Raw genomic sequence first — 24824 nt, forward strand, 5'->3', positions numbered from 1 at the left:
TTGGTCACAGCAGGATCCCTGAGGTCGACGATGACATGAAGTTTAAGACTAAGAGTTGAGTTGTATATTTCTGTCTGAGAAGCTAATGAGCGATCATATCCGATAAAGAGTGGACTGTTATGAATGTCCATGTTGCTGAGATGGTTTTTCGAAGAATGTGGAGCTAATGCTTCGGGCCCTAAAAACACAATGCATATTTAATGGCTTAAAAATGCCAAGTGAATACCCTCTTTTTCAATGAAGTAGGAGAAGTCTGACACAAAAGGAGTAATAAGGCAGAAAACACTCATGACAGTCACTTAACAGATTCGAGATTTAGTCATAATTAAAACTCATCATCTCTCATCCAGAGTATATTGTGTCAGGATCGAACCTGAAAGCTCTTCTCACGCACTCAGTTTGAGTTGTCAATGAGCTACCCCATCCTGGGTCAGATTGAAAAACCTTTAAAATTGGTTTCAATTTTCAATTTTTTTTATAAAATTAAAAAGTTCCTAATATTAATATATATATATATATATATATGGACCCTTCATTTAATCCAACGGCCAGGATCCAAGGATTCAGAGTGATTAAAACTGTGTCGTTTCAGGTCAAGTTTTGTACCCTTTTATACTTCTTTCATTCACGCTTGACACTCCTTTCCTCTCTACCAGTATTCCGCCGCCGTATCCTCTGCCCTGTGACCATCCTCCTCCGCCGTTCACAACGCCGCCTCTTTCACCGCAGCAGCTTCTGTCCGCCATAAGTTCCCCGTGCTCTTTCACAATGGGGTCGGGAAACGCAGACATGAAGAAGAAGAACAAGGGAAAGGGGAAGAAGAAGAAGGGTAACGATGATTCAAACTCAGAACCTTCGCCACCACCCAGTCATGGCAAGGCGGTTATCGATGACCCTCGATTCTCACGGGTGCACACCGACCCTCGGTTTCGCGATGCTCCGAAGCGCAAAACCAAGGTCGCCATTGATTCTCGCTTCGACCGCATGTTCACTGAGAAGAATTTCTTACCTTCTTCTGCACCAATCGACAAGAGGGGCAAGCCCAAGAACAACACCAACGCTGCCTCACAACTCCACCATTACTACAAAAGGGAAGAAGAAGATGAAGAAGAGAAAGAAGACCATGCTTGTAGTCATGACGAGGACGACGAAGACGGCGAAGAAGAAGAAGAAGAAGAGGGATTGATTGGAGTTAATAATGATACAGAAGATGAGTCAGAAGATGAGAGCAATGAATCAGAATCTGCTGTAGATACAGATACTGATACTGGTTCTGATACAGACATTGATGAAGAAGAGGAAGTAGATGAAATGCAGGTACTGTTATCTATGTGCTTTATTTGGAGTTTTTCTCATTGTTAATTGTTTGATGTGATGCTGTTTATTTTTTTTGATTGATTGGGTGGTGATTTTATTGGATTATTATTATGGGCAGGAAGAGGTAGCTGAGATTGAGAATGAAACTCATAGGCTTGCTGTGGTTAACATGGACTGGAGATATGTCAAGGTGGGTATTTCAACTCTAATGTGGAGCTGAATGATGTGATTGATAAAATTTTAATTTAAGTGCTTGGAGTTGGAATGTTATGTTAGGTGAAGAGAAAATGGTGTCTGTGTCATTCTTATTTTCTTGTATTTTGGGTTGCAGGCTGTTGACTTGTATGTATTGTTAAGTTCATTTGTTCCGCCTAATGGAATGATTAAATCGGTGACTGTCTATCCTTCTGAGTTTGGCATTCAACGGATGAAAGAGGAGGAAGTTCATGGGCCCGTTGGTCTATTTGATGATGAAAATGAAAATAGTGATGAAGATAGTGGCGATGAGGATGTTGTCAATGAGAAGCTGCGTGCATATGAGAAGAGCAGGATGCGGTAAATTACTGCTACCTTAATGATGTATTGACAATGATATTCTTAATTTTTTGTTTCCTCCTACCTTTATTGCCCCCTTTTGTTTCAACGCATGTATGACACCAAAATATTGTTGAACACACTGATCCCGCACTAGATTATAAGCCCCTTTTCTTATAATCTAGTGTGGGATCAGTATTTTCAACAATATTTTGGTGTGCATTTTGATGGAGACCACACTTCCCAAAATACATGGGAACACATTGTTGTTCACTTGTATTGTATGTCAAGGGTCATGAACCATGTCTCACGTCCTATTCATGTCATTATATCTTTTATGTGATGAGTGGGTTTGTTAACTGTTCTGCTGATAGATACATGTATCCATAATGTATAACAAAGAAAAGTTTTTTAGGATTCCAATATTTTAACAGATGTGTGTTAACTATGTGATATACTCCTCATTTTTTCCTCTTTTATCACTCTGCATTTTGATTCTTTCTGTGGCTCTCCAGGTACTATTTTGCTGTGGTGGAATGTGAATCAAGTACCACAGCAGGTTACATTTACAAAGAATGTGATGGTCTTGAGTTTCTACATTCATCTAATCCACTTGATTTAAGATTTATTCCAGACGATATGGAATTCAAACAGCCACCTCGGGATGTTGTGACGGAGGTATTTAACATTTATATATGATTTTATTTGTGCAGTATAATGATAATTGGCAGATATTGACTCTTTTTTCTCTGCTTAGGCACCTGCAAACTATGAGTGCAAAGATTTTTATTCTCGAGCGCTTCAGCACAGTAAAGTTCATCTTTCTTGGGATGAGGATGAACCTCTTCGAGCAAAGACCTTGAAGCGGAAATTCACTGATGAACAGGTCAGCATGCTTTGTCATAAACTTCTATTATCTTTGTGGATCAAATCATTTTCTTGACAAAAATCTTGTGTAGGCTAAGTTTGTGACTTTGAGTATTCACAGCTTCTGTCGCTGTTTGGTCATTTCCATGTAACATGCATGTCTTGCACATACATATATGCTCATGAACTATGCTGTTATGCATTAATTAACATACTTGCATGCCTTAATAACATGCAGTACCTATGTATCCTGCACATGTGTCTATTTTTTCCCTTGTTATGTATTTAGGAATCAGAAGAACTTGACAAGCATGGATAGTCTTGTTGTACTCTTGTATGTCGTTTTTTATTTATTGCAATTTTCTTCATACTTAACTGTACTTTTTTCTTCTCTTCCCTTCTTCTCTACTAGCTTGCACAAATGGAATTGAAAGAATTCTTGACTTCTGATGAGAGTGAAAGTGATGGTGGTGAGGATAACAATGAGACGGATGATCAGCCTGATAAAAAGGAGAAAAAGAGAGATAAGTATCGTGCTTTGCTCCTTTCAGGCGATGGTTCAGATGAAGATGGTGAACACGATGATGTCCAGGATATGGAGGTGACCTTCAATACAGGTTTGGAAGATTTAAGCAGACATATTATGGAAAAGAAGGATAAAAAAGCAGAAACAGTTTGGGATGCATATCTGAAGAAAAAACGTGAGAAAAAGAAGGCCAGGAAAAACAAATCAAAGTTTTCATCAGATGATGATGATGGCGATGATACAGATCAAGAAGCTGCTGAAGATGCCGATGATTTCTTCATTGATGAACCTGTAGTTGAGAAGAGGAAGAAAAGTAAAATTGACAAAGATCATGACCTTGAGGATATGGATGGGGTAAACGAAGCAAGTAAAGAAGAGCTTGAACTATTGCTTGCTGATGACAAAGGGACAGATACTGGTCTCAAGGGTTTTAACCTAAAACATAAAAAAGGAAAGGGCAAAAATACGGAGAATGCTATTGATGAAGGGAAAATACCAAACAGTGCGTATGAGGATCCACGTTTTGCTGCTCTTTATAGACCTGACTTTGCAATTGATCCCACCAGCCCACAGTTTAAATGGTATGTTCTGTTATATACTGCTTGTTATTCTAATAAACAGTTCATTGTAAATAGCAGAGAAACAGTGAGAAAGTGCTTCAATTTTTCATCCTGACTATTTCTCTCCCATTGGGTAAACCTGGATAGTTTTGTCTTATATTTAAAATGTTTTTCTTGGCATAATAAATCTACCATCTATTGGTAGGTTCCAAAATATATTGAATAATAATCACCCAACCAAATTACAGAACTTCTTCAATGGATATTAACTGCCTGACATCAACCTATTTATAAAAACTGTACTTTTTTCCATTAAAGAAGCCTGTATATGCTGTTTTTCATGTATTGTAGCCAGTTAGTTTTATTTTTTTATAAATATAATTGTGGATTCTTGCAGGAGTGCATCATATGCGAGGCAGCTAGCACAGAAGCAGCAGAAGGGTCATATGGAACCGCCAGCAGAAAGGGAACCTACAAAGCTTCCCAAAGGAACACAGTTGCCTTCTGATGATTCTGGCATGATGCAGAAGGGTGAGGAAGGATTAGATGTTTCGAAATCAAAGAAAGATGAGTATGAGTTATCATCTTTGGTTAAATCCATTAAGATGAAGTCAAAGCAAGTTCACTTATCATCTGATGGTAAGACAAGGAAAGATGGAAAATCACATCGTAAAGCTATGGAGAAAAAGAGGCACTAGTTCTCAACCTCGTGGTTCAATCCACACCCTTGAATGCTGGAAACCAACGAAATGCTGGTTATTATGAATGAAAAGTTAGATAGAAAATGTGATAGAAGATTGAGATTAAATTAATAGAGGTTCGGCTAGTTTGAGTTTTTTGTTATGAACTTTCTTGAGTGTCTCTTATTTGCGACCTAATTATTCATTTGAAATTTTGAATCCATATAATGCTTATTTTTTTGTTATAAAGTAGGTGGATATTTATCAGGCACAGTTGAAATTTGGAACTCCTTTTGGTTTGTACCATTGGAGTCATTTGTGATAGGTTCTGATGAAGCTAACAGGTAATTTTAGAGATGATAAAGACTGAAATACACTTGTATTGATTGATAAGCAGCAATTACAGTAAGGAAAAAATAGAATGTGCTGTTAGAATACTCTAACAACCCAGAGCAGCTCAAATGGCTATCTCCCTCAGAAAGATTCCTATCTCTCTCTCTATAACAGAATTGTAATCCTCCCTTCTCTCACCCCCACACCTCATTATTCTATATACTAACTAACTAACTCGCTCCTTTCTTCTGGAACTTAGACACCTCAGCACCTTTCCCTTTCTTTCTCACATAAACCTTCCATATCTTGGGCTTGCCTAGGCCCATTCCCCATTTAGTATTCGAGTCTCTATCAATTCCCCCCTCTTTAGAAACAGCCTTGTCCTCAAGGCAGAATTCAGGGAATTGACCAGCTAAGACCTCATTATCTTCCCAAGTAACATCATCTATAGATCTGTTCTTCCACTTGATTAAACTTTGATGGACCTCGCTGTCACCTTGTCTGATGATCCTGGTACCTAGTATTGCCTCAGGATAAATGTCAGTAGCTTCCTCAATACCCAAATCAGTAGGTAGCTGTCCCTGCACCTGATAGTTGCCTATGGCCCTTTTTAGAAGGGAGACATGGAAGACAGGATGAATCCTTGATTCCACTGGTAATTTCAGTTTATAGGCTACAGTTCCAATTTTGTCTTCAATTTGGAAAGGTCCATAGAACCTAGCAGCCAGCTTCTGATTGATTCTCTTGACCACTGAATGTTGCCTGTGGGGTCTGAGCTTGAGGAATACCCATTCTCCTATGTCAAAACTCAAGTCTCGTCTCTTCTTATTAGCGTAGCTAGCCATCTGTTCCTGAGCTCTTTGTAAATGTGTCCTGAGTTGCTTTAGGGCCTCATCCCTCTCACTTAACTCCAAAGCAACAGCAGCTACCTTTGTCTCATTGGTAAGAAACCTGATGATGGGTGGTGCTTTTCTGCCATAGACCACTTCAAAGGGGGTTTGGCCAATTGAGCAATGGAATGTAGAATTGTACCAGAACTCAGCCCAAGGAACCCAAAAGGACCAAGTTTTAGGATGATCTGAAGCAAAACATCTTAAATAACTTTCCAAACATCTGTTTATGACTTCTGTCTGACCATCAGTCTCAGGATGATATGATGAACTCATTTTCAGTTTGGTCCCCTGTAACTTGAAAAGCTCAGACCAGAAATGACTCACAAAGATGGGGTCTCTGTCACTTATGACAGTATTTGGAATGCCATGAAGTCTTACTATTTCTCTGACAAAAACCTCAGCAATAGACTTAGCAGTGTAAGGGTGTTTAAGTAAGATGAAGTGGCTGTACTTGGATAGCCTATCCACTACCACCAAAATAGCTTCATAACCCTTAGACTTGGGTAGGCCAATGATAAAGTCTAAGGATAGATCCTCCCAAACAGCATTGGGGACAGGAAAAGGTTGGAGTAACCCTCCTGGTGACATTGCACTGTACTTCTGCCTCTGACAGGTATCGCAAGCCCTGACAAAATCTCTCACTGTCCTTTGCATTCCCACCCAGTATAGAGACTCAGCCAACCTTCTATAAGTCCTTAAGAACCCTGAATGACCCCCAGTAGGAGAGCCATGATATTCCTGCAGTAACCAAGGAATTGAAGGTGATGTAGGGGATAGAACTAGCCTGCCTTGATATAGTAGCACCCCTTGCAGGACAGAGAAACCCGGTTTGGATTGTGGGTCTTGCTGTACGTCCTGTAGCAGATTCTTGATGTAAGGGTCAGAGGCTATCTCTTCCAGTAGCTTCTTCCTATCATCCCACAAGGGAAAAGACACTAGGCTAAAGAAATCACTCTCATCACCGCGTCTAGAGAGAGCATCTGCAGCCTTATTTTCCTGGCCTGGTTTGTACTTTACTTCAAACTGATAGCCAAGGAGTTTTGCCAACCAACATTGTTGATCAGGAGATGATATTTTTTGTTGCAAGAAATGTTTCAGGCTTTTGTGGTCAGTGTACACAGTGAAAGCTTTCCCCAACAAATAGTGTCTCCAGTGTTGTATGCATAGAACCAAAGCCATAAGCTCCTTCTCATATACAGACTTGGTTAAATTGCCATTGGATAGGGCCTTGCTGAAGTAGGCTATTGGCTGTCTTTGTTGCATCAACACAGCCCCAATGCCTCTCCCAGCTGCATCACATTCCACTTCAAAAGATTTGTCAAAATCAGGAAGAGCCAACACAGGTGAGCTTGTCATGACAGTCTTCAATTTGTGAAAAGCTTGCTTTGCCTCTTCTCCCCAAGTGAAATTGTCTTTTTTTGTCAACTCTGTGAGGGGTTTTGCCATCTTACCATAATTCTTAATAAACTTCCTATAGTACCCTGTTAAGCCCAAGAAACCCCTTACTCCTTTTACATTTTTGGGCTCTGGCCACTCCACAATGCATTGGACTTTCTCAGGATCTACTGAAACACCAGCCCCTGAGATGATATGGCCCAAATAATCTATTTGTGCACACCCAAATTTGCACTTAGATTGGTTGGCTACAAAACTGTTGGACAATAACACTGTCAAGACTAGCTTCAAATGATCTCGGTGCTCCAACAAACTCTTACTGTAAATCAAGATGTCATCGAAGAAGACTAACACAAACTTCCTCAGATATGGCCTAAAGATGTCATTCATGATGGCCTGAAAGGTTGTTGGGGCATTCATCAACCCAAAAGGCATAACAAGGTACTCATAGTGACCATTATGAGTCCTAAATGTCGTTTTAGGTATGTCTTCCTCATGAACTCTAATCTGATGGTAACCAGATTTCAGGTCAATTTTTGAAAAAATGACTGCTCCATTTAACTCATCTAATAGTTCATCAACAATAGGGATTGGGTACTTATCTGGAATTGTGGCCTTGTTCAAAGCTCTGTAGTCCACACACATCCTCCAGCTCTTGTCTTTCTTCTTTACTAAAATGACAGGGCTTGAGAAAGAACTCATGCTAGGTCTTATGATTCCTGCCTCCAGTAATTCAGTCACTTGCCTCTCAATTTCCTCTTTCTGATGATGAGGGTATCTGTAGGGTCTGACATTAATTGGTCCATGTTCAGGATTTAGAGTAATCTGATGAACTCTGGACCTAACAGGGGGCAGTTGGATTTTCTTTGTGAACACTTCATGGAAATCTGCTAGCACAGCTCTCAGTTCCTGAGGAATTTCATGGCCTTTCTTGGTTGCTTCCACAACTTGGAGTTGTGGCCCCCACCACTCCATTTGCTCCCTGCCATGAGTGTCACTCAAGAAAGAGTGGAGATTACTCTGATAGCTGTCTTTTCCCCTCATACCCTGCAATTGAACCACCTGCTCTCCATACACAAACTGCATGGTCAAGAGCTTCCAGTCCATGATTACCTTCCCCAGTGTACTGAGCCAAGACACCCCCAGTACCAAGTCCAGTCCTCCTAATTCCAGTACCAGAGCATCTATTGTGATCTCAATGCTTCCCAATTTTGCTTTGATTCCCCGACATATTCCCCTGGTTACCACTTTGTGCCCATCCCCAAGCTTGATGCTCCTAGTGGTGATCGGAGTGATTACCAAACCCAGAGCAGAAGTTATCTTTGGGGAAATGAAGTTGTGGCTTGCCCCGCTGTCAATGAGGATGAGAAGTTCCACATTGGCCACCTGCCCAGCTAGCTTCATCGTCTGAGTCTGATGCTCTCCCATACACCCCAAAACTCCCATCAATTTGCATTCTACAGTCTCTTCTTCTTCGATCTCCTCAGCTTCTTCTTCTAACATCACTATTTCGCCATCCTCGTCCATGGTTTCCCCATCTCCCAGAATTAAAACTCTCATAGCACGTTCAGGGCACTTGTGCAAGGTGGGTGATATTTTCCCCCACACTTGAAACAGAGCCCCTTAGCCCTTCGTTCAGCGATTTCGTCCACCTGGAAGCGTCTGACCCCATTCCATCGCTCCGACGAGCCAACACGGTGATCGCCGTCGCTCTTCCTCGCCGTCGAACCCATCGATGAAGAGGAATTCGCATGGGACCCAGCAGAGCTTAGGGATCGGGTTTGGTTAGACCCGCTCGGTTTGGTGAATATGGTTATGTCCCTATTGACGAGCCCACTCTTGTAATCTTGTTTGAGGCTGACCCGGCCCAATCCTTGACCCGAATGTTCATACCCGCTCTTCCTTATCACCCGCTTCCCTTCGTCTTCGTCTTCTTCCTTGAGTTCTTCCTCAACATCCTTGGCGATTCTCATCATCTCCATACGGGTACTGGGATTCAACGTTCGCACCCGTCGCCGGATCGGTGGTTTCAACCCACTCATGAAATACCCCAAATACTGATCTTCTGGTAACCTTCCTACCTGAGAAGACAGCAACTCGAAAGCCTCCACAAATTCCTCCACACTTCCGCGCTGCCTCAGCGTCGACAGTTCTTCGAATGGGTTTTCTAGTCGTCGTCCTCCATAGCGTGCGATCAACGCTCGCTTGAGTTTTTCCCAGGAAAGTTCATCCTCTGTTTCCATCAACAGATTGAACCAATGGATCGTTGATCCTTCCATACTCAAGCGTGCGAGCTTCACCCGAAGTTCATCGGGGGTTCCTTGCACATCAAAATAGATCTCCGCTCTCGTGATCCAAGCTACTGGGTCGTCTCCTTCGAACACTGGCAGCTTCACTTTCTTCCCGGCGAGACGTGATTCACTCACATTGGATTCACCCGTCGAGACCTCGCCTTCGTGGACTACTTTCTTGCCCATCTGCTTACTCAGTTCGGTCAAAACTAAGCTCTGTTGCTGCATCTGGAGTGCAAGCTCTTGCAGCGTCGCGGTCACCGTACCCATCTGAGTCTCCAGCGCTTCCATGCGATCAGTCATCTTGGGTGGCATCTACTAACACTGGTTCCTGAGGAGCGTATTGATCCGGCAGGTCGGACCAATTGATAGGTTCCGATGAAGCTAACAGGTAATTTTAGAGATGATAAAGACTGAAATACACTTGTATTGATTGATAAGCAACAATTACAGTAAGGAAAAAATAGAATGTGCTGTTAGAATACTCTAACAACCCAGAGCAGCTCAAATGGCTATCTCCCTCAGAAAGATTCCTATCTCTCTCTCTGTAACAGAATTGTAATCCTCCCTTCTCTCACCCCCACACCTCATTATTCTATATACTAACTAACTAACTCGCTCCTTTCTTCTGGAACTTGGACACCTCAGCACCTTTCCCTTTCTTTCTCACATAAACCTTCCATATCTTGGGCTTGCCTAGGCCCATTCCCCATTTAGTATTCGAGTCTCTATCAATTTGAAAAGCTTTGTAATCAGCAGATGAGAGATTTCCAATTTGGGTTGTAGAAGAGTGTTTTCAGGTTAGCTTTTGCACAGATCAATATTAGGTGGTTCTTTTGGGGGATAATTTTAAGATGGTGGTATTAGTGGGAGTCGCTGAGAGTTGGCATTTCTTATCAATATCATTCTTAGATGATCCAGACTATTATAATTCACACCTGTTATCATATCATATTATACTGTGACATTGATGAGCTATGTTAGCCATATCAACTCCTAACAGAACAAGACTAACAGGAAGAACTAAAATGGTGTCATTTTGTGAAAAAGGGCTAAAGCCGTTAGAACTTTATGCGAGAGACTAATAGTAAAGGACTCGATATTTTTAAGAATAAAAAACTAGAATAGGACTATGAAATGGTGAATGTAAAATCTAAACAAGTGGAAAACAAAATTATAAACAATATATATATTGCATCACAGGACACAGGTGACCCAACCGAGTTTCCTTCAAGTGATAGTGAAATAGCATTAAGAATAAAATTGTGGAGTTTGATTTATGTTTTATAAATGACAAGTGAAAAATATTTAGTTTACTTCAAGTGATAGCATTCAGAAATTAAGGGTGCAAACTACGCAGCAGGATCAATAAGATTGTGTATACATTGTCTGAGGAACTAATCGAGCATGCATATACCACGAATCAAAGGACATTCTCTTTGAGTGAAAAGAATTCATTGCAACCCTAAGTACAACTTAAATACAACATCCTACCACCAAGCACATAAAGTTTAATCAATAGTCTTCTGAGTATGCAATTGACTTAAATACTTTAATCGAGAGCTGTATCGCTCATAATAATCTTGTTGAGTCAAACAATGTTGCATGATACCAAACAAAAAACAATAGGCCATATCTTTTTCTTTTGTAACAAAACCAGCGGTGGTCAAAAAACAAAGGTGTTGTCCAAGGATAAAGATACTAGAGATTTTTTTTATTTTTTTTTTTGTCAAAGGTAAACATTTCATTGATAACATGGGCCAGCCCTTAACCCAAAAGGGTAGTACAACTGGTTAGGCAAGCCCACATAGAATTACAGGTCAGTTTCTTACACTTGAGCACATGACTCCTATACACCTAACTCAAAGTTAGAACTAGGAGGTTAATAACAAAACAAACAGGCCCAATTGCACTGAGCCCATGAAGACTGGGCCAGACAAACCCCAGCCTTCAGGGTCTCCAAACCTATCCAGGGTAGCGGAACAGTAGCGGTGGTGGAGGGGATCAGCGGCAGCTCCATGGCTCAATTCCAAAGTAGATCTGCTGCAAACAGAAGTGGAAATTTGATATGTACAGCTTTAAATGCCACTTCTTATACCTTGCCGGCTCTGCCGTCAGCAATCTCTGCTACAAGGCTATCATCAACACAGGTGTTCAACACCTTTAAGACAGGGTCAAGCCCCGCAACAAACCAGATCTAGAGGAAAGAAAGGATGAGACCAAGATACTGTCATGAACGATGGAATCCGCAGTTGGTGGATGGTGGTGGAGGTTACAGAGCATTGAGACTTGGTAACTTCAAGGCATAAGTGGTAGTGGAGGTGGCCATGATGGAGGAAGGGGCGGCGGGGGCGGAGGAACATGGTGGCCAGAGGAACATGAAGCCCCAAACACAAAAAACCCACTTATTTAGGGATTAAATCCACCTACTGTGGAAGAAAATCCACCTATTGTGGAAGAAAACCCACCTATTGTGGGGAAAACCTACCAAGCAGGAGATGAAAACACCCTAGAGGAGGAGAAAAGGCTCCCCAAGGGGGAGGAGCCCCCAAGGAGAGAAGACCGCACTGTGTTCTCTGAAACCCTAGCAGAGGATATTTTTGGTTCACAGTTTCCTATACTAGAGATTTTGTTGTTAAGATACCCACATGTTGGATATGGAAAAATTAAAAAGGATGCTACACATAAAATTCAAGCTGAGTGGTTAAAGTGGAGAAAAACATCAGTCACATGTGACCGCATAGTACCTACAAAGCTTAAAGGAAAGTTTTACCGAATCACGATAAGATCTACTATACTTTATGGTAGTAAATGTTGAGCTTTAACGAGACAACATGAGAAAAAAAAGTTAGAGTAGCAGAAATAAGAATGTTAAAATGGATGAGTAGGCACACTAGAAATAATAAGATATGCAATGAGTGGATTAGATAAAATATTAGAGTGGTGCCTATTGTAGAGATGGTGGAAAACCGACTAAAGTGGTATAGACATGTACAAAGAAAACTCATTGAAGCACCATGAGAAAGAGTTGGTAACATGATTTTCAATCCTGCAGAGAGAGGTAAGGACTAAGCAGAACATAAAATAACATGAGAAGATATTGTCAAAGATAATTTCATTACCAATAGTTTTTCTCATAATTTGGTTTTCTATCGAGCTCAATGATATAGTGTGTTTCATAAAATCAACATTATTAAGTAGGAAAAAACTTTTGTTGTTGCAATTGTTGTTAAGATACGTTTCTTTTATTAATTGGAAGTCTAGCATCACTTAGGCCATGAGAGTACTTCATCAATCTTAAGATCGTGATTTTTATAGGTAAAAACAAATATTAAAAATTTGAAATGTATTGTACACATTTTTCACTTTCATCTAACCATTATACAGCTCCAGTATATTAAACTTCCTTGGGATTGCAAGAAACAGCGAAATAATAATTTCATAACTAAAATAGCAAATTTCCTTTCTCTAGCTATACAAATTCAGAGCAAGATTTCTTAACAATCTCAAATCTTGGTATAAATTGAAACGAAAAAAACTCTTTTTAAGACTTAAGTTGAAGTAAATATAATCTCAATGACTTTAAAATATATTCATTCTATAATGATAATAATCCTCCTAATCACTTATTCTATTTCGTGACTATTCCGTAAGTACCATAGTTTCAAATAGTGTTTCACCAAGTTGTGATCTTTTCTTACTTTAGCAGCTATTGCAATACTAAGACAGATTTTCCTCATGCAGTTACTACTCCTACTCCTACTAAATACCATTGCAAAAATATTTAATGGCAAGACGAATGAAGATTTATAGGAAATCTCGAAGCAACACGAGTAATTGTCTGACTATAATAATATCTAGATGAATTCAAGAGTTGGGAGTTGGCTAACACAAAAGTCGTTCAAAAAAGTTGCAAAATCCAACTTCGACTAGATTTCAATTTCAACATGTCATAATACAGCCCGGAAAAAGAAACAAAACAGTGACAAAAAAAGTAGCTCCAGCCATACTCCAGTAGCAAACTCCAGTAGCAAACTCAGAGCCTCCTACCCCTTCTACCACTCTTTCTACGAGTGCTATCTGAAGGAATTGGGGTCACATCCTCTGAAAATAAAAATAAAAAATTTACTCAACAAAAGTCATAAAAATTAAATCAAATAAGAGAACCAAACTCTAAAATGCAGTGACAAATGTAAAGTTTCAGGAAAAATCAAGGAAAACAGGAAACTAACACTTCATACAAATAAATCATGCAAGATTTACATACACAACATAGATTTAAAAGAGAAGTGAAGACTATAACAGAGTGCATAACAGCTGTTTAACAAAGGAGGGAATTCAAGTTCACAGAGTATCCATAAAACAGCATACCTATGCGACCGATTTTCATTCCAGACCGAGCCAAAGCACGGAGAGCAGCTTGAGCACCTGGACCAGGTGTTTTGGTCTTGTTTCCGCCAGTTGCGCGGAGCCTGATATGAAGAGCTGTTATGCCCAACTCCTGCACAAGAACGCACAGAATTCAAAACAACAAAATTTGACAGTAAAGAAGAAAATAAACCATGAGAAAAGGAAATTGATACTAGGACTAGGACAATAAACTTTCTGGTATTCTACCTAATTTATAAACACAAGCAGCATCTTATCATGAGCTATGAAAAACTAGGTTAGAATAAATCCAAATACCTTGCATCTGGTAGCAACATCTTGAGCAGCAAGCATAGCAGCATATGGAGATGACTCATCTCTGTCAGCCTTGACCTTCATTCCACCTGAACATAGACAAAGTTGAAGTTACATAAGAGAATGCCAAACACTACACACTAATAAAAAAAATCAGACTCTTGAAAATGTTATCTTCCCATATATAAGTGAAAACTAAGTTTTTGCAAATATGGAATATCAAAATATCAAAATCCTCAAGACAACGTAAAACTAAATTTGTAACTGCAAGTCTTCACATCTAAGATAATCAGCATGTGTCAATAAGTTGAAAGTCAAAAAAGTTTATACATCTAAAAATCTGGCAAACAAGAGATATATTGTTAGGAAGGAAAAGCAAAGGGGAAAAAATGAAAAAAAGAAAATTTTCATATAAATTATGGCATTGCACTCATCACATCAAACAACTTTTCAAGTAAAAACTTCAAAATTTGATTCCTTAAACTGTGCCCTTAGGTCAAAGGTTAGCCAATTCCTATTTCAATATGCAAAACAAAAAACTAAAAACATAAAAAGTGGAAAACAAAAGGTAGACAGTCAATGAAAATAATCAATGGACTATTTCCTGTTCCACCAACAAGGTTAAGATAAACACACTTACCGGTAATGCGGACAAGTGTTTCTCTCCCAGACAAATCAGTCACATGCTGCACTCAAACAAACAATCCAATTAAAACAAGAATTCCAAAAACACTAAGCCACAATCAGGGATACAAGGAAAACAGGTTTTACTCACAATGAAGGTATCATTGAATGATGCAAAAATGCGTGCCACGCCAAAAACATGCTCTCCATCTCTAACAGCAGGACCAAGAGTCACGTTATCCTCCTTAGGCTCTCTAACCTTTCTCTTCGACTAAAGTAGGTAAAAACCAGAACATGTCAGCAATTGAATTCGTATACCACCTAAAACTACACAAATCCAAAGCTAAACTCTTAACAAAACAGATCACCATTGTTTCACTCTGAACTATTTCACAAGACCCATTAATCAGAACATGAAAATAACAACAAATAGAGAAAAAAAATTCTGAAATCGAAGCAAGTTAGGTTATCATAACGGAAAATTAAGATCAAAAGCAAGGAGCGATTCGAATGTAAGCAGAATCGGCGTACCATGTTGTTGGTTGGAAGCTAGGTTTTGGAGGTCAGATCGGAGCAGCTGGACAGAGACTCTGAATTAGGGTTCTATAGTAGAGTGAAATTTATGACTAACTTTTTCTGTATATGGGCTTTGAAGACTTGTTGGGCCATATGAAACCAAGAGATGAAGCTACAGATTCAAATGTTAGAAAAAACATGTTTGTCCAAAAAAAAATGTTAGAAAAAAAAGACAAAAAAAAGTTTAATAACTTAGTAACTTATGCACAAAATTTACTTTTCCGATGTACCAAAAAAATAATACATTTAAAAAAAAATTGTCAAGCGATCCAATTCGATTCGTCTTATAAAGTCAAAGACTTAAAACATAGTTAAGCCATTTGATAATGCTATCAAATGGTTTTAAAAGTTCATTATTTGATAAAGTTTTTTTAAATGATATAATAAGCTATAAGCTATATCATGCATGGCCAAACATTGGATATTATTAAAATTTATCATTTTTTTCCTATCAGACCTAATACATAAAACTATTATACCAAACTTTATACTAAGGAAATGTTGAGAAAAAAAAATGAAAGATATGTTTAATTAATCGTAAACAAGATAAGATATATAACTAATAAGGGTTGGTAAATTCAAGGGGTATATAAGAGTTCGTTTGGTCCATTTGGGTAAAATAACTTAATTAAGCGCTTATGTCCATAAGTTTTTTATCGCACAAGCACATAATTATAATCTAATTTGAAAAAATTATTGAAATGAGCTTAAAATAAGTTATAGGCAAGTATATATACACATTTATTCATAAGGTAATATGAACAATTTATGAAAATAAGCTCAAATTTGTTTATAGGTAGGTGATAAGCTATTTACATAAGTTCTTCCACCACTCGCATATGTTTTTATACTATAAAGATCAGTTATGTTAAGTTTAAATGTTTATTCATATCATTTCTCATATTTTGAACGATAATAATTTTAAGGGCATAAGTAGAACACTAAAAATTTCATATTTCAAGAACACTATGACTCATCGTATATGCCTACTTGGTTCTGTCTAAGCCAAAGAATATATATCAAAGATAATTCAATCCCTGAGAAGAAGCTACAATTGACTGGTCAAAGTTTATCGCCTTACTCAAAATGACCAATAGAAGGAAAAAGAAGAAGACTGTCTAAGGGAATATGAACATCAGAAGAAAGAAGACTATCAAACAAAGCAAGTTGCAGTGTCTGAAGAATGAGCGCCACCTTCAAATTAGAAAAATATCTCAGATAAACTTGGAGAAGAAGTCTTGATAGAAGATCGTCTGATCTTACAAAGAACAATAGACAAAGCTGAAGTACAACGTTGTCACTATCAAGTTGTCATATTTTCTCACCAACGGATAGAAGCAAAGAACAATGCTACCTACCAGCTGACTAACTACATTTTTTTGGCAAAAGGTCTTCATCAAACAGTGTCATGCATTTAATGCACCAGACAAAAGCATTGTTTGATCCAACGGCTAGAATCTCAGTGATGTACAAGCTCCAACGGCTATTATCTTTCTCACAGAAGATCATGAAATATAAAAGTGAGACTTCCGTTAAACTCATTCCAACGGTCGAAGTCAACAAGAGAAAAAGTAATAAATCAACATAAGCCTATGAGTCAAATCTTTTGGCATCGTCTGCTTCAAGAAGGAGAGAACCTTACCCCAAGAGTCAAATCATCTTATCTAACTCTCTCTAGAATTAGAACATAAAGTATATCCTCAAAGTCAAATCTCATATCAAGTTTTTTTTTAGTGCTGAGCTTGAAAGCATCTACTATCACTCTTGTAAGAAGAAAATATTGTAGAAGAAAATCATCTTGAAAAAAATCATTTAGGAAAATTCCTTGATAATACTCGTAGGAGAAGTCATGGAGAATACTTATAGGAGAAGTTCTTGATAATACTTGTGGGAGAAGTCCTAGAGAATACTTGTAGGAGAAGTCTTTGATAATACTTGTAGGAGAAGTCCTTGATACATGCATAGTGAAATCTAGCCAAGGACTAGACGTAACCTCATCGTTTAGGGGTGAACCAGGATACAAAGCATGTGTGTTTATCATTTACTATTTTGCTCTTTTATCCGATGCACTAAACGAATGCGAAAAAGTTTCTACAACTAATAATCTCTTGAAAAACCAAAGTTTTAGAACAACACAGTTCAACCCCCCCCCCCCCATTCTTGTGTTATTTCATTACATCTCAAGTTCACATAAGCTCGTCTAAACGCTACTAATTTCTCGTCATTTTTACTCTTTGGTTTGGCATTCTTATTTTTGAAAAATTCGTCCCATATTTACGCATTGTTTTGTTTGATATTTGGTGTCAAAATAACTTTTTATCTCATCTTGCACCTCTTTAAAACCTAATCTCATAACGATGGGTCAACGCTCTCTCCTAGGGTTTTTGACACTTGGCGGCGACAACGCATAGATTTTTGAAATCGGCGGCGACGACGGGTTTCTTTGTTGTTATCGTGTTGCTGTTTGTACGTATCATGCAGTGATTTCTCTGGTTGTTTTTTCCTTCACGTCTGAGGTGCCTTTCTAAGTTTGGAGATCATTGTTTCGATTCATATTTTCTACCAAGACCTATCTGCGTTCCTTTTTGGGCGTTTGTAGGGATGGATAGGGGAAAGAAAATTGCTCTGTCAGGTTCCGAGGCTCAGGTTCTCAACGTTGGACAACTTTCAGTGAACCCTAAGTTGGGCAAAGACTGCCACTAGAAAAGAAAGAAAAACAATCTAGAAGTTCAAACAAAATGCAAACACTATGATCAATACCACCAACCAAAGCACATGTTGATTTAATGTCAAAGACCAGGACCAATCCCCACCAAAGCCCATCCACCAAACATGATCGAACCCAATAAGGAGAACTGCAGAAGCTCCCCAAGAGATCACCGAATCCGCAAGACAAATTTGCCAACCCACCAGACACAATTGCTAAGAAACCAAATCATAAGCAATCAGGCGAAGAAGGCAGCAAAATTACAGGCTAGAGAGGCAAGTAACTGGATTTGTTTTCCATTCAAACAAAGAATTATGTAAATCCTACCTTTTCCTTGATCCAATGTCAAGAGCGGGTCTGGATTAAAGCATTGTCCTCGTCCTTAAATATGAAATTATAGGTTAGAGAGGCATGACTCTGGATTTGTTTTCCATTCAAACAAAGAATTATGTAAATCCCACCTTTTCCTTGATCCAATGTCAAGAGCGGGTCTGGATTAAAAGCCTCTATTGCTTGTCAAAAATTCAATGATTTGATGTAACATAAACTCACTACGAATGTAAGCGTATACAGAATCGGTGTACCATGTTGGTTGGGTGCTAGGTTTTTGGATGAGGCTTCAGTCAGATCGGAGCAGCTGAACAGAGACTCTGAATTAGGGTTCTATATACTATAGAGTGAAATTTATGACTTAACTTTCTGGTGTTGGATATGGGCCTTTGAAGACTTGTTGGGGCATATGAAACCAAGTGAACCAAAAATAAAAGTTTAATAACTTATGCACAAAATTTATGTATATGCAATAGTATGTTTTTACAAAAAAAATTATGATGGACAACATTTAAATGATTTTTTTTCCAGAGACTAAATTGGATTCATCTTAGCTAGAGTTCCGTTTGGTCGGTTTGGGTAAACAATTTAATTAAGCGCTTATAATTAACCATAAGTTTATACTAAAGAATTACTTATTCATAAGCTAATTTGAAAAAAGTTATTGAAATAAGCTTAAAATAAGTTATAGGCATGTATACGCGTTTATTCATAAGTTAATCAAAACAGTTTATGAAAATAAGCTCAAATTTTCTTATAGGTAGGTAGTAAGCTATTTACATAAGTTTTTCCACCACTCGCATAAGTGTTTATACTATAAAGATCAACTAAAATAAGCTCTTATAAAGGGGGTCAATTTCTCGTTTAGGTAAATAAGGTTAATTTGAGAAAACTATAGAAATAAGTTCAAAATAAGTTATGCATATTCGGTTTATTCATAAGCTATCTGAATAGTTTGAGAAAATAAGCTCAAATATGCTTATAGATAGGTAATAAGATATTTACATAAGCTCTTCCACCACTCGCATAAGTGTTTGTACTAGATAAGTTCAAATAAACTCCGAGATCTTAATTTTCCTTAAGCAAATGAACTATGTCAAAAGAATTAGCCCTCATTATGATGTTAATATTCACGATAAGGACGGTCTCAGCGAGGACATAGGGTTGCTATTAATATGAGCGGGGTGCTGGATGTTAATAACGACCTTGGTAAGGATATATGTAATAAGACCAAAAGAAAAAGAAGACATTAATTAGACACATATAATCTTTGATTATTTCTGGTATGACCGGAAATGCAACAAATTGAAGTAAGCACATAATGATTAATTATTGAAGTAAAGAATACAATGGTTATGGATGATCTGTCTCTTACTTTTATCCACTTTTATTACTTTAACAAACTGTCGACCTCAAATCAAGAGCATCTTTATCATAGGATTTTGACATCTTTGTTTCTCGATTCAACTCGTCCATGACATAGTATGGGAATGTCAACAACCAACCCCACTATTGAAAGTGAGAAAGCAGCATATATCTCAACTTTTCTATTATACTTTCTTCTCAATACATGCTAATATTTACATTCAACATACTCATATAGTCATATAGCATACTAAAATGATTTGTACCGCATAGTGCAAACATCCAATAACACTTAGAGTGAAAAAAGAAAGAGAAGTAATTCAAAAAAAAGAGAGAAAGAGAAAATTGAGGTGTCTGTTGGGTGTTTGCACAATTTGTATATATGTTCAAATATCATTACTTCTTGATCATCCCTTTCTAAAGCTTCTTTACACAAAAAGCAGAAGTCCCTTCCCCACACTTTAAAACCTCTCTATTTGCCATACCAAAAACAATCATATCCTAAAGCATCTTTAGCTTCAAAACTCAGGGAGAGACACACTGAGAAGCTATAGCCTATAGGGTAGTGTGGCTAGTAGGTTTTATTTTGCTATCTTGCAGTGCTGGGAGAATGCATCTTTCTTGCAGGAGAGTGTACTTTGTTATGGTTTCATTTTATATTTCTGTTCTTCCATTCACTGAATGCACAGCCTTTGAGGAGGTGAATCTGCTTGGTAACCAGAAGAACATAAATAACAAGGTATACCAATTTAAGTCCCTATGTAATTTCTTGGCACATGTTCATCTGCTTCTTCTTTCTAAATGCTGGTGCATATGTAGGCATCCTTATATAATTGATTTTGAACCCAAAATTAATTTTGGGAAGAAATTTCTGCATATCAGAGGAAACAGAAGTTCATTCAAATATACTAAAACTGTTCAAGCAGTCAACAATTATGACAACCCATCTCTATCTCTCTCTTTTATTTTCTTATGTACTTTTATTGGCTAATGTAGCAGATAAATCATCAGAAGACATCTGATATTGCAGTTCATGGATTGCTCTTGTGGGCATCAATGGGGTTCTTAATGCCTCTTGGGATACTAACCATCAGAGGGTCCAATAAAGCTGAACCTGGATCAAGAAGGGGTAGAGTTTTGTTCTATCTCCATGTTGTTTTCCAGGTCATATATATCTCTTACTAGTTCTTGTGAAAATTATGCATGCATTTCTATTTTATTTTTTCTTTGGTGGATGTCTTTATCCGTTCAGGAAACTGTAGCTGCTCCTCTAACAAATGACTTTATCGGGGTTCAAACTTGGGTGCTATAAATACATACATACACAACACACACTCCGGAAGTGAGGGGAGGAATAACTCTTAACTATTATGTCTTATAAATTATAATACATGAATGATCTAGACTAAAAGATAAACTCATCATACTAATAGTATCTATGTATGTTTATATGGTTAACATTTACTCATTTTACTCTCATTAGTCTCATATATGTGTCTGAGTGTGTGATTAGCTGAACCATTGATTATTTTGTTAAAAACTTGAAAGTTGGAGTAGTGGCAAATTATCATAGTGGAGCATAAGAGCTGCTTGAAAGTTACATTTTGTAATGATTGAAGTTTTGATCTTTGTTTTGCAACATAATCATAGCTTACTTTAACTTTATAGTGGTGTGTCGTAAGCTTTTTCTAATTATATATTTTCTTTCAGACCAAGGATTTTCTTTAACTAACAGCAATTATATCATTACCATTTTTACTAACCTAATTGGAAGTTATATTATACATTAAAAGTGGCTGTGAATTTTCTGTTCTTTCAGATGCAAAGCATACCTACAATTTTTTGCTTTCCTATCCTCATACTGCACACTCTAACATTTCATCTAACAGATGCTCTCAGTGCTTCTTGCCACAGTTGGAGCTGCAATGTCCTTGAAGAAGTTTGAGAATTCATTTGATAACAACCATCAAAGATTAGGCCTAGCACTTTATGCTGCTATATTGGCACAAGCCTTTATTGGATTTTTCCGACCACACAGGTTAACTAATCAATGTTTTCACTTCATTTTACAAAGCTTCTCATCAATCAAATGGAAATTTGTGCCAAGCAGCAATGCACATTTTTTCTGTATTTTCTGAATGCAATTTAGTGCGTGTTTGGAAACTCTTCTCCAATTGACGCTAAAGTCAAAATCAATTATAAGAAGAAGCTTTTGTAAGCTGCTTCTCAGTGTCAGAATTTGCTGAGACAACTTATGTTCATGTTCTAAAGTTTGTAACTGAATTTGCAGGGGAAAGAAAGAGAGGAGTTATTGGTACTTAATACACTGGATATTAGGGACAATAGTTTCCCTTGTGGGGATCATCAACATTTACACAGGATTAAAAGCCTACCATCAGAGAACCTTAAAAAGCACAACACTTTGGACTATTCTTTTCACAGTGGAAGTCACTTTCATTGGATTGATTTACCTGTTCCAAGACAAATTGGAGTATATGAAAAAGCAAGGAGTGATTGGAGGAAGTGAGTCAATTTTGTCATCTCACCAAGATATTATTCCTAATAGGCAAAATCAAAAAGAGTTGTTGCCAGTTGCATGTGGAATAAAGAAAAATGCACTTGGGAATTTGTTTGACTAATTGGCACTCTTCTAGGTTTTTTTCTAGAGTATTGGCTTGTTTTTCACTTTAGTTTTTGGTGCCTGCACTTTATGCAAGTGAGAGATGGTTTTATATAAGGGAAGTTGATAGAGACATAAAGTGCATTCATCAAAAATTGAAGTTTGTTTGGTGTAAGTAACATGTTACTCATTTCTCTTCTTCTTCCTCCCCATTTGATTAAAGCACATTCTTTCACATGTATAGACATCATAAAGTGTGCTTGTGGATACTGGATAAAGAATGTGTATATGATTGTGTAAGCAGTTTGTGTCCCTGTAAGTTATGAAGTTATGGAGAAAATTTAGTTTGATTGGGAAACAATTGATTAGCTTAGCAGAATCTACTTATACATACATGTAACATACATAATAGAGGGTGCCAGAATTGCAAACTTCAAATGAAAGCTTATGTGGTGTTATAAATCTATCTACTTGCTTTATTTGCTTATTCAGGAGTAAGCAATCATTAATACTTTCATCTCAAGCAGTCTATTTGCAATATTATACTAGTGCTGAAGCTTATATGATATATAACTCAGATAGAGGCTATGATTCTCATGGACTGAACCCCGAATTCATCATTGAAAGACACAGTATCCGACAAGTTTGTCCATGAAAGAATGAAAAACTTTCAAAAGTCCCTGAATGTCTCAATCGTCACTCAAGTTTCTCCTCTGTCAGTTCATAAATTCCTGAATGTTAGTTGACCAAGAGTGAAAGATGAACCAACTTGACTGGTTTACACAATTGGCTATATGTAGAAGAGTGTTACAGAGACACAAACTGCTTACACAATTATCTATATACGATTCTCATGTATCAAGAAAATGGATGGTACTTGGTAGAGTTGGCTATGACCCTAAGAGGACAATATCATTGTTATGTATCAAAACAATGTCACGGTAAGTTAAGTCCACATGTGGCAGAAGTAGAACCTGTGATAAACAATCATAATGGGATTTCATGATAATAACCAAATCTGTTAAAAAGCAATAAAAAGTGTGAGCTTGTTCACATTGGTTACGGTACCTTAGTGAGTTAGCTGGTGCATGTGCACACCTAACTCACTGAGATACCACAACATTCACCGACACCGCATAGTTATACTTTCAACCTTCAATTATATGATATCCAAACCCACCTTCACTTGCTACCCACAAGGGTCCCCCCCCCCCACATACACGTACCTTTACACAAATTTCAAACTATTGTGGACTACAGTATTGTGTCTATAAGGGTTTTATTACTTTGACAGTATAGTTATAAATATAATTTAGTTATTAGAATAAACAAGTTGCGGGGATAGCTCAGTTGGGAGAGCGTCAGACTGAAGATCTGAAGGTCGCGTGTTCGATCCACGCTCACCGCATTTTTTTGCCTAAACTGCTATTTTTTTCCCTTCTCAATTTTATCCAAAAAAAAAAAGAACATGGGCTAGGCTTCAGACAGTGAGTAAATTGAAAATGTAAATTATATGGCTCTCCCTAGTACCGGTGGTGCAATTTTATTACGAGGATAATTATATCTTTCAATAATTTTCACCAAAAAATAATTGCCTTTTCTATTATCAGTTTGAGTTTCAAAAAAAAAAAATCATCAGTTTGGAATATGCTTATAAAAAAAAAATCAGTTTGGAATATAACTTTTTACATAATTATGTAATATAAAATTTATATGCTACATAATATTTATTTTATAAATGTATTAGTTACAAAGTTTTAATTGTACAAGCATAACTTTCAAAAATATATATATATATATATATATATATATATATATTGTACAAGCATAAATATGTATGATCATGAATATTCGCATATTTTCCATAAAAAAATGAATATACGCATATTTATTTACTAATAATGATAGACATTTATATATATACATTTTTGTGCTATATATGTAAATTTTCTTTTAGTTATTATTATTATTATTATTATTATTATTATTATTATTATTATTATTATTATTATTATTTTGAACGATAGTTGCTATTATTATTGAAAGATAACTTTGAATTTACAGCTTTTATATTTTAAAATGAAAATTTATGTGGTATTAGTTATACAAAAATGAATTAATTGCATTTTTTATATCTCATCTAAAGCAAATGTGAAATTTGAATCCCTAATACTTAAAATGAACGATTTTAATCCTAGAATTTTTTATTTTTGCAAACTAGGTTCTTATTCACGATTTCTTTCGATGGGGAGAGCTTATGTGGCTCTCATGAGTCGATGTTACTAGTGATGCAGGTAGAACTTTGGGTTTGGTGGGGCTAACTGTAATGATAAAGGTGGTGCAGTTTTAGATTTGAGGGCACAATTATTAGCCTAGAATATAATATAAAATCATTCATGTGACTCTTACCTAATAACTTAAGCTTTTGAGATAATTTGTTGCTTAACATGATATAATAGTCTCTATGATCAAACGGTTTTGACTCTTGAGTTTAATATATGTCGCCCTCAATTCTTCTAATAA

The 24824-nt window shown here is 37.2% G+C and overlaps 3 protein-coding genes and 1 non-coding gene across 5 annotated transcripts; 3 read left to right on the forward strand and 1 right to left on the reverse strand.

The window, feature by feature from the left end:
• Positions 1 to 619: 619 nt before the first annotated feature.
• LOC130712083 (pre-rRNA-processing protein esf1) lies at positions 620 to 4755 on the forward strand. The gene is made up of 7 exons (XM_057561916.1): positions 620 to 1317; positions 1436 to 1507; positions 1649 to 1872; positions 2367 to 2529; positions 2609 to 2737; positions 3131 to 3825; positions 4202 to 4755. Exons 1-7 carry the CDS (start codon positions 769 to 771, stop codon positions 4500 to 4502), a joined length of 2133 nt encoding a protein of 710 aa, XP_057417899.1. The 5' UTR covers positions 620 to 768; the 3' UTR covers positions 4503 to 4755.
• Positions 4756 to 13179: 8424 nt separating this feature from the next.
• On the reverse strand, positions 13180 to 15386 carry LOC130715360 (40S ribosomal protein S14-like). Its single transcript, XM_057565444.1, has 6 exons — positions 15235 to 15386; positions 14855 to 14974; positions 14720 to 14765; positions 14083 to 14168; positions 13768 to 13897; positions 13180 to 13500 (listed from the first exon to the last, which is right to left on the reverse strand). Exons 1-6 carry the CDS (start codon positions 15235 to 15237, stop codon positions 13433 to 13435), a joined length of 453 nt encoding a protein of 150 aa, XP_057421427.1. The 5' UTR covers positions 15238 to 15386; the 3' UTR covers positions 13180 to 13432.
• A 4731-nt stretch (positions 15387 to 20117) lies between these two features.
• Positions 20118 to 22662, forward strand: LOC130715802 (cytochrome b561 domain-containing protein At4g18260). Of its 2 annotated transcripts, none has more exons than XM_057565924.1 (4): positions 20118 to 20420; positions 20678 to 20845; positions 21571 to 21719; positions 21972 to 22662. In XM_057565924.1, the coding sequence occupies exons 1-4, from the start codon at positions 20292 to 20294 to the stop codon at positions 22318 to 22320; spliced, it is 795 nt and encodes a 264-aa protein (XP_057421907.1). In that variant the 5' UTR covers positions 20118 to 20291; the 3' UTR covers positions 22321 to 22662. The 2 variants fall into 2 exon arrangements, with proteins under 2 accessions (XP_057421907.1, XP_057421908.1); XM_057565925.1 differs by having other exon boundaries at positions 20119 to 20420; positions 20681 to 20845.
• Positions 22663 to 23636: 974 nt separating this feature from the next.
• TRNAF-GAA (transfer RNA phenylalanine (anticodon GAA)) lies at positions 23637 to 23709 on the forward strand. The gene has a single exon. It is a non-coding gene; the product is annotated as a tRNA-Phe (tRNA).
• The last annotated feature ends 1115 nt before the right edge of the window (positions 23710 to 24824 follow it).

The sequence above is a fragment of the Lotus japonicus genome, chromosome 4, assembly GCF_012489685.1.
Source record: "Lotus japonicus ecotype B-129 chromosome 4, LjGifu_v1.2".
Taxonomy (NCBI): domain Eukaryota; kingdom Viridiplantae; phylum Streptophyta; class Magnoliopsida; order Fabales; family Fabaceae; genus Lotus; species Lotus japonicus.